The sequence below is a fragment of the Carassius gibelio genome, chromosome A2, assembly GCF_023724105.1.
Source record: "Carassius gibelio isolate Cgi1373 ecotype wild population from Czech Republic chromosome A2, carGib1.2-hapl.c, whole genome shotgun sequence".
In the NCBI taxonomy this organism is placed as follows: Eukaryota; Metazoa; Chordata; class Actinopteri; order Cypriniformes; family Cyprinidae; genus Carassius; species Carassius gibelio.
The window spans coordinates 13,291,045-13,311,782 of record NC_068372.1 but is presented as its reverse complement, the minus strand read 5'-3'; the positions used below and the strand labels follow the sequence as shown (position 1 = coordinate 13,311,782).

Genomic DNA, 20,738 nt, shown 5'->3' with positions numbered 1-20,738 from the left:
CATCAGGAATAAATTACGTTTTCAAATATATAAAAAATGAAAATGGAAATGTTCAATTGTAATGATATTACCAAATATTACTGTTATTATTTTTATTATAAAATATATAATAAAAAATGTTGCATTGCACAATTATTCAGATGCTTTACTATGATAAGACTAAGTGGTATGACTTTGACCAATGTTTTTATGCAGTCTATGCTTTGATCCATAAGCAGAACCCATTAGCTGCTATAACATACTACATAATTTTTTCAGATTGCCAGACGATTGACTGAAATAAGCGAGGCTAAAAATCGTGTTTCCGAAAGCGACCAACTCTTTAGCACATTAGTGAAGACACTTCTATTAATCTAATACAACGAAAAGCGTGCCGTTCATCTAATAAATAGCAACACCATACAGTTATTAACTGAATGTGAAATGTAGAGGATGAGTATGACATCACACTGTCTGATCGTTCCCTCTCGAGATGACGCACGCTGTCGGTGTGGAGTCTGTTGTCCTGGTAACGCGTCAGCGGTAACGGTATCCGGGAATGGCGAGTTTACTGGGAGAAACTCTGTTTGACATCAGCGGACAGGGTCCTGCACCTACGAAGGACTATTTCCACTTTGCGATAACAAAATCTCAGGTTTGTCGAGTCGAGTTTTTTAAATTATTATTATTAATAGTTAACACAAGTTACTCTTGCAGAAGCTACAGTAACTTACATGAACTTCTTCTAGACCTTCCAAACGCAACGCTAAATTGAAGTCACAGTTGTTACCAAATTGGTTGGTAGAGAATGAAATTAAAGAGTATGAGATGAACAAATTTGTGTCTTCTTCAGAGACTTTAATGAAACTAACGTTACACTTTAAAAAATGACCGTGATTTTAACGGTACAAAACTGAAAATGCTAACAATAACGTTACTGTACAAACCTGTTAAATTCTCTGCGTTCAAATTTTGTTTGAATTTGATATTTTTTCTTTAAAATAACTATGTTTCTTCTTATTATTTTTTTTTCTTATCTGTTATGTTTATTAGGGCTGTATGTTACATATAATGATATTAAATTAATGTTTATTGCATATTTCAGTTTAATGAGTCTTACCATGATGGTGTTTATAGTGCTTGTGTGAATGACCACTTCACTTGCGTTAGCATTCCCATTGACTCCCATTCATTTTGGCGTCACTTTGACAGCGAATAACTTTACATCTGAGGCATGTATAAAGACTCCGTTTGTCCATCATTTATTTCTAAAGAAACACGACAATGTATAAAGGGCTCCATTACCTTCTATGTTACATTATGGCCCCGTATAAACAGTTTTTGTAAAAAAAAATAGGCTAACGATTGCGTCATAACCACTCGACTCTCTGTCGCATTACCGTACAGACAGGAGAAGCTCGCAGGCAATTAACTTAATATGGCGTACTGGCGTTACATTTTAAAATACTATACAAAATAATTAATCAGAATACCTACTCCTGCTCACTCACGCCAAAGATCTCCCCGCTCAAGCAAACCGTCTCTGCAAGATTAACGATGACAGTTTGCACGCACAGCCACTTAGAAGATTTACATCTGTCAGACAGGTTGCTGAAGTCGTCAAGCTTCGTTTGAGTCTGCGCGTCAGAAACGGAAGTGCTAAAAACGCTAAAAATGGGCTTCACTTGTCTCAATTGAGTTCCAATGGGGTCGCTGTGTCCATTTCATTTACTGTCTATGTGAATGACATGGTGCACCTTCCTTTGTTTCATCACGTGACTTTTTCATCACCACCTGTCTTTGATGGTTACCAGTGTATAACAAAGGTGCAAAAAAGATTTCATTACTTCAATAAGTTGTTATATTTATATTATGTCAGTTAAATTACAGTATTAAACTGTAAATTTAAGGTAAACCGTTAAACCTAAAATGATACTACCTTATTTTTTATGCTATAAAACTGTTAAACCTAAAACGGTGTTACCATATTTTTACGGTATAATTCTGGCAACCGCAGCTTCCGTTTTTTTTACCATATATTTTACAGATTATTTTTTTACAGTGTAGCTTTAATGATCACACTAAAATGTAAATGTTGAAATACAGTATATTACAGATATTTTACATAAGGACACTGTTGATTTCTACTGAAGAACCTAAAGGATATGATCTGGAGAAGAGCTTTCAGATCTTTATTGTGGGCTTCATTATAAGCATCCTTCAATTCAGGTCATATGGAGCTGGTGGAAGATATCTTTGAGATCAGACTGCAAGAACACACCACCAGGACAACTGAGCCAATCACATCAAGACTTTTTAGAAGACAGTCGTCTGCAAAGTGAGTTATTCAGTCACTATTAGTATAAATAATTCTGCTTCTTACTTTACCAGACTTCATATTTTTAGGATACGTCTCCTAATGTAGACTTTTGCTTATTCAATGAACAAACTGATCTGTCTCGTCCAGATCAAGTGGCTGTGGTATTTGGTCCTCACATCTTGCAGTACTCCAAAAATTTATGCCAGGGCCTTTATGATTACATTGTCCGTCTCCCCAATGCTTTACTTTTCAACATCATGTCACATCTGGACCTTGAAGACATTTCAGTCGTTTCACGCACCTGCCGTAGGTTTAGAGAGGTAAGGCCTACTGTCATGCCATTGCAGTTTCAAAGTATCATTTTTTCAAAACCAAAGGCTTTTATTTGAAATAAATTAGCTCGAGCACTCATTTCAAGCAAAACATTTCAAATGAAATATTATTATTATATTATTAAAATATTATTCCAAAAAAATTCTTATCATGGTAACACTTTAGAATAATGGTCCATTAGTTAATGTTAGTTAATTCATTAATTAACATGAACAAACAATGAACAATACATTTATCACTGTATTTATTCATCTTTGTTAATGTTAGATCATGTTAACTAAAGTAGTTAACTAACATTAACTAATGGACTATTATTCTAAAGTGTTACCTTATCACTTTTTGAAGCTTCTGTGTTTTGAATGGTTACATGTGAAGTGTCTGTGTTGTGTGTTAACTTGTGTGTTGTGGGGGGTGTTCTCTGCAGCTTTGTAACTCGGAGGAGTTCTGGGAGCAGACAGTGAGGAGGCACTGTGACTCTGTGACACCAACAGTGGAGGCTTTAGCTGAGGAGGTTGGCTGGAGGACAGTTTTCTTCACCAACAAGCTGCAGCTGCAGATGCTGATTAGTCGCCGGAAGCAGAAGGAGAATCAGCCCTGTGAGGATAGAAACGAGCCAAGTTCCTCTTCAGTACCTTTGGAATAAATGATTGAAGACTGTTTACTAAGCCTTTTTTAAGACTTAAGACACCATTTTTGCTTGCATTGATTCGCAAGATTCACTCTTGCAAATAGTGTGCACAGTGACTTTGTTGTACATCTGATCTGGCAGACTATTACATTCGCTCAAATCTAAAAGTTTTTTTAGCCAAAGGATCAGTTTTGGTGTGTGTGTGTGTGTGTGTGTGTGTGTGTGTACACTCACCTAAAGGATTACTAGGAACACCATACTAATACTGTGTTTGACCCCTCTTTCACCTTCAGATATGCCTTAATTCTACGTGGCACTGAATCAACGAGGTGCTGAAAGCATTCTTCAGAAATGTTGGCCCATATTAATAGGATAGCATCTTGCAGTTGATGTAGATTTGAGGGATGCACATCCAGGGCACAAAGCTCCCGTTCCACCACATCCCAGAGATGCTCTATTGGGTTGCGATCTGGTGACTGTGGGGGCCATTTTAGTACAGTGAACTCATTGTCATGTGCAAGAAACCAGTTTTAAATTATTCGAGCTTTGTGACATGGTGCATTATCCTGCTGGAAGTAGTTATCAGAAGATGGGTCAGAAAATGATCAGTAAAGCAGTGTCGCCTATAAATAAGGTCAAGTTGGTTGCATGATTTGTGAGTAGCAGTAGTTGACACTCGGTTGAGATCAAAAGAGGCAAGCAGGGTGTAGAGATAGAGAGGTTTAGGTGGATGTTGTAATCTCCAAGCATAACTACGGGACTACCATCCTCAGGAAAGGTTGAGAGCAACACATCTAATTCATCCAGAAAGTTACCTAGTGGTCCTGGGGGTCGATAGACAACTACAAAATGTATTTTAAGAGGGTAGGTAACAGTAACTGAATGAGATTCAACGGAGCTGTTGATACACAAAGATGGTAAAGGATTACATTTCCAATCATTAGAGATATAACCATGGAAATCTATAATGAGCTTTAGCTGTCATTAAACCTGTCAACACCAATCATATCTCAAATAAAGAGAAGTGCCAAATTATTACCTCAGCTCTCCTTGATCATTTTAAATAAGAGTATGCTTGAAATAATAAGACTTGAGTTAATTAAGGTCATGTGGTTGAAAACACATCACTCATACACAATTTCATCATCCACTCCTGTACTCATTGTTGTCATAAAAAGCCTGTCTGATTTTTTTGATATCATATAACTCCATTATTTTTATGTGGCTTTTTTGTCTTTTTTTTTCAGGGTTCACTAGCTCCAATGTAGCTGATAACTATATGCTTTTGGAGATTGTAAAAGCATTTGTCCACTTTGGAGCTTTCATTGTCACTGGTCTCTTTACCTGCCTCATCATAGCGACAGTGTGGCACAACCAGGGCCTGCATCAGAACCCTCTGTAACAAATTAGCTCAAAGTGAGATGTACATAATTAATCATAACAGGTTATTAATAACTACATTCATCTTCAGGAATTACTTGTAGCATTATAGCATTAATAGTACAATAAAATGATTTGTTCATCTGCAGGGTGGACCGTGATAATTATTTATTGACTCTAAGTAAGATTATTTTTCTGGCCATGAAAAATTACTTTATTACTGATACATGGCTCCCAGAGCATGTAACGAAACCGGAACGTTAAAGTGACCTCGTCCTGTGAGCAGGTGTGAATATATATGGATGTTTATTTACTACACTACAGGGGAACATAAAACATCTGACTAAACGAAGGCATGGATAGAGAGAGAGAGGGAGAGAGAGAGAGAGAGAGAGAGAGAGTGCTCACGCGCAAGACAGTGGAGAGTCATGGCAGTGTTTACTCATAAATCAAATCAAAACCTGTTAAGAACCATCAAAGAATCTCATCACCTTAATTAAAAGTGGTCAAAGCCTAGAAGTGCATCTTATTAGTTAATAAGAGTATATTTGCATTGGTTCTGTAAATCGTGGTTTCTGGTCTGTAAAAGTAAAGTGTCCTGGTGCATGTATAATGTGTAGATTCCTGTTGAGTAGGAGTGAAACCGTCGTCGTTTCATCCATGCTTCGAAGTGAATCTACAAAGTTAGAAAATGGCCCCCTGAAGGGCAGTCGCGAGGTGTCCAAGGTGATGGGTGTCTCCAGGGAGCCGCATGATTAAGATAAGATTAACATAACGTGCACAGTCGTACACAGCTTTCACTGCTTACGTTGGCTGATCTCTTGAATCACCTGTTGGATCCTCTTCGATCTGCAGGTGGTGATGGCACGAGGTTTGATGATCACTCTCACACTGATGTTCATCAGTACTTGTCTGTCCATTTGCATGCCACTCCACTACCCCATTCTGGTCCAGCGCTTGCATGGAATATGGAGGTCAAGAGAAGAGATCAAGTAATGCTGAGGATTAAATTATTATATTTGCATATAATTGTGTGACGCAATGTATTCGAACAGGACTCTGCTAAGATAGTATGTTTTTAAGCTTTATGGCAAGAAGTCATAAAGACATTCAGTAAAAAAAAAAAAAATCATAGCTAATGGCCTAAATAGTAACTGGATAATGGACACCGAACTGTTTAATCGGTTTCTGTCTGTGAGAATAACTGGCTGCTGTTTTGTTCTATTTTTTTATCTTTTTTTATCTAGTAACAACAGCAGCATTCAAGGTTGACTTTTGCATCTGTAATCCTCCCGTTTTGGCACTGTGTATATTAATTACAGCTTATACTTTTCTATTGTATTCCTTGTCCTTTTTGCTTTGTCACTGAATGAAAACAAGACATTTAATCACAGTTCTGTAGTCTCTCGCTGTATTCCAATTCCAGTAAATGGCTGCTTTCAGATAAAATTTCTGTCACACTGCATATTGCTAAACAATATTTTTTTTTTATCTTAATCTATTTTGAACTTGCACTAAGACATTATTTATTTGTGACAGACTGTGACATACTATTGAGTACAGTATTTGATTTTATTGTATGTTTATATTGCATATAATAAAATGTATGATCCCTAATAGTAGCCTATACAGGGGGTGCTACCTTTTAAATGCAGGGTTACATGATCGTGACTGAATTAACAAAACTTTATAACCATAAACCCTCCGATGCCTGCACATTGTAATCTTGATTACCTTGAACTGTCAGTACATAGCCACAAAGCCTTTGCCATGAACAACATTTTGTTGATTTATAAACAATGTGGAAATACTCATATTCATTGTAACTAAGGCATGTGATGTGAGTTTTAGCAGTACTTTTCAAATAACCATAAGTGACATGACATACAGCCAAGTACGGTGACCCATACTCAGAATTCGTGCTCTGCATTCAACCCATCCAAAAAGTCTGCGCACACGCATACACGGAGCAGTGGGCAGCCATTTATGTTGCAGAACCCCGGGGAGAAGTTGGGGGTTCAGTGCCTTGCTCAAGAGCACCTTAGTCGTGGTATTGCCGGCCCAAGACTCGAACACACAACCCTAGGGTTAGGAGTCAAACTCTCTAACCACTAGGCCACAACAAGGTTTTGTTGGTGCTAATTATGATTATCAATTGTAAATGTTTATATTTATGTCTCATCAGCCTGACATGACAAACTGACTATTGACAATAAAAACCATTACAGGGCGCATCATTAAAGCAATAGTTCACAAAAATTTTATTTGGTAAATATTTACTCAACCTCAGGCCATCCAAAATGAGTTGATGAGTTTGTTTCTTCATCAGAACAGATATAGAGAAATTTAGCATTACATCTCTTGCTTAACAATGGATTGTCAGATCAGAATAAGAGTTCAAAATGTATCTAGAGATTACTTTATAGGCTCAAAGATATCCCAAGACCCCATTTGTACTCAGAACTGTTCTCTAAAAGGTCTAAGAATTTTATTTCAAGACCAATCAAGACAACAACTGTGGGGATATCACAAAATTGCAGGAACATTGTCTGATTTATTTAATGTGATTGGATGTAAAACTTCTGCTACAAATGCAATCAATAACTTATTTTTAAGTTTATTTCTTGAGCCTGTTGTGCCAGGTCAGAATTTAGTGGGAAATTGTAAAAAAAAAAAAAAAGCATTTTTTAACCGAAATTATAAATGCCATAAAATTCAAGATACGATTGCAAAAAAGTACTTGCATGAGATCTTGTTTTTATATTATAACATATATCATTAAGCAATATAGAAAGCCAGTGTCACAAATATAAGCATTATAGCTATTGCAAAGTTAAGTCAATTACATTTTAGACAGAATTAAAACATTTAATTTAAAAAGTTTTAAAATAAAAAATAAAAAATGTTTTTCCGAACGACACACAGCATTTCATTACTGATTGAATCTGCTGCTTTGAAAGAATCGGCTGAATGAATGATTCTGTGACTCACCCAATAAGTGTTTATGCCACAGTTTACTGGGCGGTTTTAGCGTCATATTTAAAAGTATCCATTTATTTTCCCATCGTATTTATATATCAACATTTTATATCTAAAAAAAAATTCTCAACAACATTTATTAAGCAATTGTATGAATTCAAATGCAATTTCAGTGCAGTGCAAAGATGAATTTTGTTGGTATTCAATTCATTGGTAACAGCTCTATACAGTGTCTTATTATTCTAAATGTGATTACCGATTAAAAATAAGACAATTCTCAGACAGTGAATGTGGATATTTCAGATGAATTTGAGTGCTTGAATTTGTGATTGGTTTTGGTCTTGACTTGGTCTCATCCCTTTCAAAGTCTTGGTCTCGTCTTAGTCTCGATTTGACTTCAACACTACTTCCTACAGTGAAAAAGACGATCCTCTGTTGTCTGTTCACATCAAAATCTACCAACATATTTGTTTATAACTGTTTTCACTTATAAATGGAGCTTAATCTGTGCATATTTCTCTCCCGATACAGAGGACTTGTAGTTTAGCCAGAAGCAATAATTTAAAGTTTCAAATGTCTTGATGGACTTACGAACATGCAGCTTTTCACTTCAGAAGATGTTAATTGATGGACTAGAGTTGTGTTGTAAATGTTTCACACCTGTACAGGAGTGTGGTTTCATACTTAGTATACTGTAGTTGCTCTAAATGCTCTGACTGTAACTGATCCATAGTTGACAGTTGCATATACAGTAAGTAGTGACTTGACCCAGACACCTGCATCTTCTTGTCACAACACATTTGTGTTTATTCTTTGTGTCTATTCCACACTGTGGCTCCCTTCATATTTAAAACCAGGTGCATCACATCAGACTAAGCTTTGTAGCCTTAATAGAAATACATAGCATTTCATGGCTCAAATGCAGTCCACCTGTGTGCTTATGTATTACATTAATTTATATGTCTTCGATTTATCTAATAAAGCCTTATTCATATTGAAAAGAGAAGTATCTTGTGTTTTCTGCTTACAAGTTAATGTATTAAACTGCAGATCTTGTTACTGTGCTAATTAATAGTGTTTTCACTATAGTTTGGATATTAAAGAAACCAATAATGCTCTGCTTTTAACCCATCCAAAGTACGCGTGCGCGTGCACACACACACACACAAGGGCACCTAAGTCGTGGTATTGGTGGAGGTGGAGAGAGAACTGTACAAGCACTCCCCCCACCTACAATTCCTGCCGGCCCGAGACTCAAACTCACAACCCTTCGATTGCGAGTCCAACTCTCTAACCATTAAGCCACGACTTCCCTTTTGTGTTTGACGCCATGTCGTCGAAATGCTGTTATTTTAACCTCGGAGTCCAATCACCTTTGTTTGGGCTTTCCAGGGACGCTGTACTTAGAGATCAATGGTTACAATTTATGTTTAACTCGGTTCCCGAAAATTATAATCACATGTAAAACTATGTGCAGCACATTTTGCTGAGGACAGCTTCCTCAATCTCAATCAGTTTAATACCGCATTCGCACAAAGATTATTCTTGATAGATGGAACAGTTCCCTCTTTGTCTGGATAGGGGGTTATGGACCACAACCAGTAAGTGTATTTTATTATTTAAGTTGGTGCATTTAACAGTTTCTGTAACTTATTACACAAAGGGCAACGCAGTTTAGCTTTGTTTACTGGATGTTAGTGCTGTGCAAAAAAATAGAATGCGATTTTTATGTGCATTTCGTCAGTAAAAACGCTCCTGTGATAATAAGTACATCTCCAGCTTATGCTCCTGCCCACTTGCTTCTCAAAACTACTCCAAAACTAGCCCAATCACATTTCCAGGAGGGCAGCGTTCGCTCAGCTGGTGTCGAATCACAACACAGGAACCGCTGGCCCAATCAGAACTCTTTACGTATTTCTGAAGGAGGGACTTTATACAACAAAGTCATCAGCCCGTTTTTATAACAGTGAAAACAGGGGTATACAGATAGGTGAACTGTGTGAAAAATACTGTGTTTTTTTACATGTGAAAAATTTACACATGTTATATTGCCAGATAACGAACAAAACATTGACTCGTTCACGAGTCGAGAACCGTTTCTGTCAGACGCATCCGATTCGTGAACCGAGGAGCCGATGATACTGCGCATGTGTGATTCAGCCTGTAGCAGACCGACACACAGAGCGTCTGAACTGAACTGATTCTTTTGGTGATTGATTCTGAACTGATTCTGTGCTAGTGTTATGAGCACGGGTAAACCGAAGGCTTGAATCAAGGGCAATCATCGCCAATGACGCCATTACGTCGAGCGCAAAAGAACCGGTGAACCGTTTTCTTCAACCGGTTTATTGAATCGAACTGTCCGAAAGAACTACTGGTGATCCGAACACCGATGCAACCGGTTCTTCACTCGTGAACGAGTCAGTCTATTGTTCGTTGTCTGGCTCGGCTCGGTGTTCATCTTCACAGCAGTTCAGTCAGTGTACTGTTTGAGTGCATGCATTACTCCGGGATATTGGTTTGTTTGAACTCAGAGGGAGTGTCAGCCACATTAAAAAAAGTTAACATCTTAAGTCATTTGTGGATTAATGCGTATTAGAGATGCGAACCGTTTAAAACGATTCAGTTCGATTTGGTGAACTGAATGATTCGTTCGCGAACCGGATATCCAGACTGCTTTGATTTGAACTCTTTCTCACAACAGACACGGAAGAGAAGACAATGCTGAATAAAGTCGTCATTTTTGCTATTTTTGGACCAAAATGTATTTTCGATGCTTCAAAAAATTCCAACGGACCCTCTGATGTCACATGGACTACTTTGATGATGTTTTTCTTACCATTCTGGACATGGACAGTATACCGTACACACAGGTTCAATGGAGGGACTGAGAGCTCTCGGACTAAATCTAAAATATCTTAAACTGTGTTCCGAAGATAAAAGGAGGCCTTACATGTTTGTAACAGCATAAGGGTGAGTTATTAATGACATAATTTTCATTTTTGGGCGAACTAACCCTTTAAAATGTTCATGTTGAAAAATTTGGGATGCACTAGGTTTCAGCCGCATATATGCCCATTCAAAATGAACGCATTTTAGTACAATGCAAATACACAATGACTTGCCTATAAGTATTGTAAGGTATATACTTATAGGCATAGTTACCTAACTTATAAGTAAGGTAACTAAGTATTTGTAATTCGATACTTGACACCTCTGCAAAAATCATGGTGACTCCATTAAATTGGAGCAATTATTAACATAAAATCGAATGCCAAAATAATAATAAAAAAGGTAATATATTTAGCCTCCCGTTACTTCTTAATAATATGACGTTATAAAGAGCCTTTGAGGCATTTGAAATGAGCATTCTAAATGAGTCTCTAACTGGAATTCTTTCTCTTGCTCGGTCTCTTCACACCATATTCCTCCACAGAATCTGATGATCTAAATGTTCTCCTGGAGGGACTAATGTTTGAAAACTCTGTGTTTGCGGTCAGAAGCGGATTCTCCTGACTGTTGACCGCCACGATTTGGCATCCGGTTTCACCCGTGTACCCGAGTATAATTAATCAGCCTGGGGCTGGAAGTCGGTATAGTTGCCCCCCCTGCCGGACTGTGGTGGGTGTGCAGGGGGGCCGTGTAGACTCGTAAATGATCGGTGTGGTGTGTTGTGTGGTTGGGGGTGTAACACAGTGATTAACAAAAAAAGAGCGGGGGTATTATTCTCTAAATTAACTTTAATATTTTATAGCAACCCCACCCGACCACGCTCTTCAATAGTAATGGTTGTTAATCACTGACTGTTAACACCTGATATAAAACACATTTACACCATAAGACTAGATAGAAATCAAACACATATCCATCTTAACAAATATAAATTAGCCTATCAAAAAAGGATTGCCATCAAAGTGTCAAAAACCAGTTCATATCATAGGAGTCTGTCTGTGGACTGTTTTAGTGGAGTCCCAGGTCATGCTCCTCTCATAAGGTTTATTTATTTGTCTGTTTGCTTATGTTTATTTTTGTCAAATTGTCTTTTGTGCTATCTACCACACATTTGTTGGTTTGGTTGATACCATAACTGCAATAAAGTAATTGCCTAGTTAACAATTACTTGTCTAAATAGGAAATAATAACCTGTTTTATATAATTTAGGCACTCACAATATAGGCTGTATTTGAAAGTCCACATTCCATGTGAAGTCGGTCTAACCTAACATTTTCTAATATCAATATTATTTATTTCTTACAGATCATCAGGCTCTAAATGATTTAATCTATGCCATGCCAGTTGTAAAATAAATGTAAAGGGAAAAAATATATTCCCTAACAGGTTATCTACAACTAAAAAATGTACCACAGTAAATAAGGATATAGTAAAACATGATGAATCCAGGTGGTCATAGTTTAACAGTTTGAAAAAAAAAAGTCAGAATGATCTGAAGAGCATATGTCCATCAGTGTCTTCCACAAACTATGGCAGTGACGTTGTACATCAGTTAACTGAGTCAGATGATAAAAATTTTACGAGCACCATTAATATATGAGAGACCACTGACCGAGGTTAGTTGTCATATCTGTTCTTGGGAACAATTTCTGTATGGGCAAAAACATTAACAAAACAAGTTATGGCTACAAAAATAACTTTTGAACATTTCCTACTGTTATCACATGGGGGAAAAACACTTTTACTGTACTATTACTATTACTGTAGTTATGTTTTCAAACTGAATGAGGTGATAGACTGCATAAGATGTCAGAGTAAAACCTGCTATTAACAGCACATTTTGTAGGCTATATTACAGCAAATTATAGGCTTTTCAGCAATAGTATTTCAATACAAAGCAATTATGAAACAATTTATGAAAGAGGAAAAATGTGAAAAAAATGGCCCAAATTGGCCAAAAATATTGTTCTTCCCCTTATAAAAATGTGGTAAACATCACATTCAAATGTCCTTTTATTATATAGTTCAGTCTTGATTGAAAGTTTGCCAGCTGGAAACATAGAATATAAATGTAGCTTTAGTTTGGAGGACAGAATATTGTTGCTCCTCTTATTGTACGTTGATCAGTTCTCTGTCCATATGAAAGGAAGAAGATTCTTACCAGTAATGATAATAACATAACAGTTATCCACTAGAAAGCAGTCGAGGGATTTGCCACTTAAAGGAAGATTACTAACGTGTTAAGGCAAGTTTTGTACTTCTATTTATTTTTTCCAAGTTTTTGGCATGCTCACAACGCACCAAAAAGTAGGGGGAAAAAAGCTCTCTGTCACAGCACAGCTCCGTACTAGTTGTCACATTGTGGTGGGCTTACCGTACGAAGAGAGTGCAGGCTTCATGGCCACTGCAAAAGAGCCGGACAGCCCCAGAGGAAAGGGCCATCCTCCTCATCCGTGTGCGTGCGGAATGTGGATTTCTGCGAAAGATTCACACGGTCTCTGCATCTCCTGCTTGGGTGCTAAACACGCTCAGGCAGAGTTGTACAACCCCAAGGGCTGTCCCCAATGCGTGACGTTCTCGGTCAAAACCAGAGAGCGAAGGCTTCGCGTTGCAGTAGCTGGGAAGTTGGACCCATGCCTCTCTGCTCAACTCAGAGAGGAACCGATGGATTGTCCACAGGCCTCCAGCTCCTGGGGTGTGATGATGGAGAAGGTTTCACCCATCCTTCCCCCGCTGTTTGAAGATCCGTTAGTGGGAGAGGAAGATGATGATGACGAAGTGTTATCGACCATGCTCGAGGACGAGGATGACGAGGATGAAGATGCTATTCTTCCCCTGATGCAGTCGCCTCCGCCGAGTGCACAGGATGAGAGCTCACCCTCCTCTGTGTAGACGGATACAGATCTTCTCGAGGTCTGTCGCAGGGCCACGGTTAGACTGTCGATCGACTGGCCATCCCAACCAGCAGATAAAGGAGCTGAAAGAGACTAGTACGACGGAAAGAGACTTCTGTCACGTCTCCCTCCAGTGAGGCAGTTTATTCCAGCCGTCCCGGCATGTCTGGCTGAAATGAAGAGGTTGTGGGATAAGCCTTTTTCCAACCCGAGTACCTGTTAAGGGCTTCTCGAGGCTAAATGTCCAGGGTATGGAGAATTTGGGGATGGCAGATCCTGCCCATGTAGAATCATCTGTGGGGAATCATTTGAATCCGAGCCGCAGGGCAGCGCTCTCTTCAACTGGGGCCTTGTTGCCAGGGAAAACAGAGTGCTTCGCCGCCTCCGTTTTTCAAAAGATTTAAAAAATCTCCTGCACTGGGCGTATGTGCTTTAAACGCGACATTCCTCCTTACAGCCTATCAAGCGGAGTTATTAGTGGAGATGGGGCATCAGCTGGACTCCGGTTCTCCCAACCCAGCACTTTGGGAGGAGATAAGCATCATTGAAGATTTAAACCTGCGCACGTCTGCGGAGCAGTTGAAAGCTGCGGTCGGAGTATGGGTTTGGTGGTTGTGGGAGAGAGATCGCTATGACTGGGTTTGTCAGGCCTCTCTGACAAAGAAAAAGTGGAGTTTTTGGATGCCCCTATCGATCCAAAGGAAATGTTCGGCGCGATGGTAATAGCTATGCGTCAGCAATGTGACCTCCGGAAAAAGAGGGAGAAGCATTCGAGGTCTGTCTCCTCAGAAAGCCGGCAGCTCATCCTTAACACCCGAGCCGTCCGAATTTCATGCCCAACGAAGAGTTGTCTAACTCCTTCACAGGAAATAGTCTACTTGGGTCTCAGGTTGAATTCAGTGAGATTCCGAGCGTTCTTATCAGAAGAGCGCATCAAAACATTTCTCACCTGCCTCTCCCTCTTTCAACGAGGGAGTTTAGTCTTTTTCGGAATGTGTCTTTGACTACTGGGTCTGATGGCCTCAACAGTGTCAGTGGTTCCCCTGGGACTGCTGAGCATGAGGGATTTTCAGAACTGGACAGCATCACAGGGCATTCACCCCATGAGCCATCTCAGCCGCAGAGTGCCCATCTCACCCAGAATGCATGAGCACTCTCTGTCATTGGAGAGCCCCGTCTTTTCTCAGGACAGGATGTCCCCTGTTTCCTGTACTATTGAGAAAAGTGGTGACAACAGATGCGTCTCTCATGGGCTGGGGTGCAGTGATCGAGGGCAGAACAGTGAGGGGAGTTTGGTCTCTGGCACTGAGAGACAAGCGCATACATTTTCTAGAACTAATGACAGTGTTACTAGCTCTGAGACATTTTGTGCATTTTCTCAAGAATCATCATGTATTGGTCAGGACAGACAATACAACGGTGATAGCCTACATAAACAGACAGGGAGGAGTGCGTTCTCACAAGCTGCACTTGTTAGCAAAAGAACTGATTATGTGGAGCAGCAGGAACCTCCTGTCATTACGCGCCATGCATGTTCGAAAGCATGACGAAAACGAAAGCATGTAATGATTCTGATCGCGCCATACTGGCGGGGGAGACTTTGGGTTGCAGAGATTGTGCAACTGCTCTACGACCAGCCATGGCCTTTACCACCACACAGTGATGTCCTCTCACTGAAATATTTCACCCCCCCCCCCCCCCCCCCTCAGAAACTAGCTCTCTGGGCATGGCCCATGAGAGGCTAAATCTGAATGCAGCCTGGTTACTTCCGAAAGTGATTGAGACAATTCAGAACGCGAGGGCCGCCTAAACGCGCTCTTTATATAATCTCAACTGGAGGGTGTTTGAGGGTTGGTATGCAAATAGGAACATTGTTCCTTTCCTGTGTTCAGTTTCGGATGTGCTGTTTTTTTTTTTTTTACAGGATCTTCTAGATAAGGGCAGAGGCTTTTCCACAGTTAAGGTTTATCTGTCCGGTATCTCTGCATGTCATGTGGGTATTAACTCGGGTACTATTGGCCAGCACCCTCTCGTCTGTCGATTTATGAGAGGTGCACGTCGGGTACACCCAGTGTCTAAACCAATGGTCCCGCCCTGGGACCTGTCCGAGTGACAGTCAGTGAGTGAACTTCTTGATTTATCAGTTCACTCCTCATGTATGATGTTCACTCCGGGTGTTCAAAAAGTCACTTTTAGAACTAACCCGGCATTCCTACCAAAAGTGTTTGGTCGCGCTGGTGCAGTTCAATCAGTGGACCTGCTAGCTATTCATCCACCACCCTTTGCATCCCCAGAGAAAGAAATGTTACACAGTTTATGTCCTGTTCATACTCTGCATATGTACGTTCAGAGAACACATACACTTCGTAAGAGCAATCAGCTGTTTGTCTCTTGGGCTGACTCTTACAGAGGAAGACCTATCTCCCGTCAACGCCTTTCTCATTGGGTGGTGGAGGCTATCGTTTTATGTAACAATAATTCGAATTTGGAGCCCCCGATAGGACTACAAGCACACTCTACCTCTACTAGAGGCATAGATACTTCCTGGGCTCTGTTTAGAGGCATATCTATTCAGGAAATTTGCGCTGCAGCCAACTGGTATTCTCCACACACCTTTGCTCGTGTCTTTAGACTGGATGTGACTGAACCCTCTCTGGCCCATTCAGTTCTGGGAGTGAGTAGTCAGGTTGTATAATGTAAATTTACTAAAGTACAAGTTTCTCATGTAATTCTGTTTTCACCTCCGTAGGGAGCTATGATTCAGATAATTACACAGCCTTACTTAGTCTGCTTAGTCAGCATATCGGCAATACGGGATTTGTCTATATCCCATAGCGAGATACTGAACGAATGTTAGAAAGAGAATGTTAGGTTACTGATGTAACCCCAGTTCTCTGATAATATGAGTGAGGTATTTCACAAACATTGCCCTCCTTGCCTATCCTGCACAGAGAAGATATATGTGGAGAATGATGAAATGGCAGGTATAGCTGCGGTTTATATACAGGGAGGTGGGACTCCCTGATTGCTGCAGCGATTGGTCTGCCATGGTTGGCAGACGTGGTGTTATAGGTGCTTCCGCGATCGTCCACGCCCTAAGGCGGTCCCATAGTGAGATACATCACTCATGTTATCAGAGAACCGGGGTTACGTCAGTAACCTAACGGTTTCAGTGAATGCAGTTAGTGTTGAAGCAGCCATGTCAGGGAGATGCTGTGTGTTTCTAGGAGAAAGCAAAAACACTTTAATTCAATTCAATTCAAGTTTATTTGTATAACCCTTTTTACAAATACAAATCGTTACAAAACAACTTTACAGAAAATTATGTTTCTACAATATTTAGTAGTAGCTTAGTGGTGACTGTCAGTTTGTGCACGTATGACAGGATTTTTGGAAAAATCTAATACAAGACATAGTCAGCCAGACGATGAACATTATTAATATTATTAATAATTAATAATTATTATATGATGCAGTCACACATGTAGCAATAATTGTTAATTCTGTTTGTTGATTCAGGGTTAGCATCATCTGAGGTCCTGTGAGGGTCAGCATCATCTCTTCTCAGGTGTTCTGGATCCAGACTGGAGCTTGTGTAAATCCTAGTTACATCCCATGGCAAAACATAGAAACAAATTTTTTTTATTATTATTAATTAGTTTAATCCAAGCTAAAGAATAAGAATGGGCATTTGATCAGATGCAACTACACTCACAATTTAAGAGATACATTATTTGAATGCTTGGCGAAAGAGATGCGTTTTTTAATCTAGATTTAAACAGAGTTTATTTTGCCTTCTGAAAGTAGATGCATTTAGGAATCTTTAAGATTACTCACAACAGAACAGCAACACATTTTATGGAGGACTGTTTCGAGAACCTATGAGAGGAGGTAATTCTGACTTTGCTATGACAACCTGGCGCTTCTAAATCAGCTACTGTAAGTATGTTTTATTATTAAACATTTGCTATTGAATGTTCAATTGCAAAGTTTTGCGCGTCGTGTGTGTCTGTGTGTAGACAGCATAATTATTGCACAGGTGTGCCTTAGGCTGGCCACAATAAAAGGCCACTCTTAAATGTGCAGTTTTATCACACAGCACAATGCCAGAGATGTCGCAAGTTTTGAGGGAGTGTGCATTTGGCATGCTGACTGTAGGAATGTCCACCAGAGCCAGAGACAGGATCCAACATCCTCACAACCGCAGACCATGTGTAACCACACCAGTCCAGGACCTACACATCCAGCATCTTCACCTCCAAGATTGTCTGAGACCAGACACCTGGACAGCTACTGCAACAGTGGGTTTGCATAACCAAAGAATTTCTGCAGAAACTGTCTCAGGGAAGCTCATCTGCATGCTCGTCATCCTCATCTGGGTCTCGACCTGACTGAAGTTTGTCATTGTAACCAACTTGAGTGGGCAAATGTTATCATTCGATGGCGTCTGGCACTTTGGAGAGGTGTTCTCTTCACAAAAGGATCCCGGTTTCCACAGTACAGGGCATATGGCAGACAGAGTGTATGGCGTCTTATGGGTGAGCTGTTTGCTGATGTCAACTTTGTGGATTGAGTGGCCCATGGTGGCAGTGGGGTTATGGTATGGGCAGGTGTATGTTATGGACAATGCACAAAGGTGAATTTTATTGATGCTGAGATCCTGAGGCCTATTGTTGTGCCATTCATCCATAACCATCACTTCATGTTGCAGCATGATAATGCACAGCCCCATGTTGCAAGGATCTGTACACAATTCCTGGAAGCTGAAAACATCCCAGTCCTTGCATTGCCAGCATACTCACTGTACATGTCACCCACTGAGAATGTTTGGTATGCTCTGGACCGCTGTATACAACAGCGTGTTCCAGTTCCTACCAATATCCAGCAACTTCTCACTGCCACTGAAGAGGAGTGGACCAACATTCCACAGGCCACAATCAACAACCTGATCAACTCTATGCGAAGGTATATGCATTAGTATATAAATGCTGAACAAAAACCTGTTCCTGTTGTATTTTGCCATTTGTGTGAGTGACCAGCTGATCTGTTCAGTACTTTGTGTCTCTGGGTTAAAAGCAGATGGGGGATTGTTAGTCTGTTCTCTACCTCCACCACCTCTTTAATCCACTCTTGTAAGAGGAGGTGATCTCCAGGTGAGACAAGGCGATCCTACTGCTGTGAAGGACAGAGATGACTGTCTAGCTGTGTCAGATATAGAGAGAAAAGCATATATTATGTCAGATAAGAGAGAAAAGCATATATTATGTGCAGAATTACCATTTGACAGTGGGTACAGGCACATGTTTATTCATTAAATACATTTGTCTGCATCTTTGTAAACATACAATTGATTTTGCATTTTCATATTGTGTACAAACAATTATATTTTCAGCCACAGATACATCCTCTAAACTATTAATAACTGCTTATGGTTGGCTGATGTTAATATGACCTTGAAAGTTTGCTCGAGCAGTTTTAACTAATCATCCCAGATAGTACACATATGTCTGCAAGATGTTTCATCTGGAAAGCATCTGCTGTGTACAAACATCGGACAGATGTTTTTAAAATGTCAGTTTTACATATATTCTATTTGACATATAATAGGAATTGTCCAATAAATTTATTGCAGATAAGCCTAAAAATATATATCTTGCAAAGTTGTACAGTAAATGCAGATGTGAAATAGACATCTCCGTGATGTGATGTATATGTGGGGAGTGCTGTGTACGTGAGTGAGACCCCCTCCTCTCACTCTTGTTTTAGAAGCATAAGACACTTGGTATGGATTAACTCATATTAGCTTAGTTTTAGCGGACTGAATTAGCTTAGACTCATGCGCACCACTTTAGATACAGAAATCACAACTAAAACTACTAAAACTTTTTTTTAGTTCTGGTACTATGACATATGACTGGAGCATACAAAATCCATGTCAATATGGCATAACCGTAACCAAATATGGTCCATCTTGATCTGTGAGACTGTTCGAATTTTAATTTTGTTTGTCAATATATTTTTCTGTGTAGGCTTTATCTTGTTTTTTTTTTTTTTTTTACAAGATTAAATTTTTTTCTACAAACTGAGCTTTTGAAAATAAATGGTCTGGGATATAATGTGAAGGACTGTTTGTGAAATTAAATATTTTTAAACCTTCACCTGGGCTAGGGTGTGTGATCTCAGTATTTACAATGTAGGAATTAATGTGAAAGGTAATGCTCATTAAAGCAGGTCTAAGGGAGACTGGCACGCTAGGAATGAAGCCAGTGCAGCAGAGTGCAAACCATCGAGGTAAGATATCTGAACTTACAAACATAATTTTAACAAGGCAACATTATTACCTGAACTTACCTGGCAAGACCACTATAGACTTCAACAAAAATCAAGAGATGGATAGACTGTGGACAAATAATGATTCATATCTGATGATGGCATGATGTCATATAATTCTTGAGAATTTGTGACACAAGATTACCTTTTACTTGCATTCAAAGTAAATCACAACATCATGAGATGCAATTATATTGTGCTGATTAATTATTACGTATTCCTGCATAAATGGAATGACATGGTCAGTAATAAACAAAAAAAAGTTTTTCTTCTAAGTAGGATTAAAAGCCCCTCATAATTATAGTTTTGCCTAACTTTGTGCAGTTATCTGACACAGTGCCAACGTGTGGAAGCTCAGGCTAAATTGTGGCAAGAACCTATTGGCACACTTTTTGACTCAGTAGATTCTTAGAGCAGATCATTCTGAATGAATTGTTTTGAAAGATAAAAAGCTATATTTGATTAAATGTTAAAAATGATTATGCTAAATTAAAAATAGGCAAACTTAAAATCAGTAAGTAAACGGATTCAAAATCATATGATTGATTGTGTCAGCAGATGGATATTAGCCTCTTTTCTTTGGTATTTGGTGTAGCAATAGCACATTAACCATTGGCCTATAAACAACAGGAGAACGTTTTAGTGTGTCCTGCTAGCCTCAGCGTTTTGTACACTCCATGCTGAGCTGTTAGCTCCCACATTTTTGCTCCTCTCGTATCACTATTTATGTTTAGACAAAAGAGCCCGATGGCCATCCATTTACTACAGCTCTACATTTGCCTAAATATAGTCAGCCCTAAAGCTTCTTACTAGGAGAACCCTCTTATAAGTTCCTTTCCTTGAATAGAGGCTGAGTATAGACCACACAAATATACTTAAGTGAAAATCCCTTGGAGGTATTTAATTCTAAATGAGTAATTACTGGGTTACAGTGTGTCTTGGT

At 39.4% G+C, this 20,738-nt stretch overlaps 1 protein-coding gene across 2 annotated transcripts; it reads left to right on the top strand.

The window, feature by feature from the left end:
• Positions 1-505: 505 nt before the first annotated feature.
• LOC128023338 (F-box only protein 36) lies at positions 506-3,289 on the top strand. Of its 2 annotated transcripts, none has more exons than XM_052610652.1 (4): positions 506-634; positions 2,209-2,317; positions 2,447-2,619; positions 3,057-3,289. In XM_052610652.1, exons 1-4 carry the CDS (start codon positions 539-541, stop codon positions 3,273-3,275), a joined length of 597 nt encoding a protein of 198 aa, XP_052466612.1. In that variant the 5' UTR covers positions 506-538; the 3' UTR covers positions 3,276-3,289. The 2 variants fall into 2 exon arrangements, with proteins under 2 accessions (XP_052466612.1, XP_052466614.1); XM_052610654.1 differs by lacking the exon at positions 506-634 and adding an exon at positions 1,361-1,805.
• Positions 3,290-20,738: the final 17,449 nt, after the last annotated feature.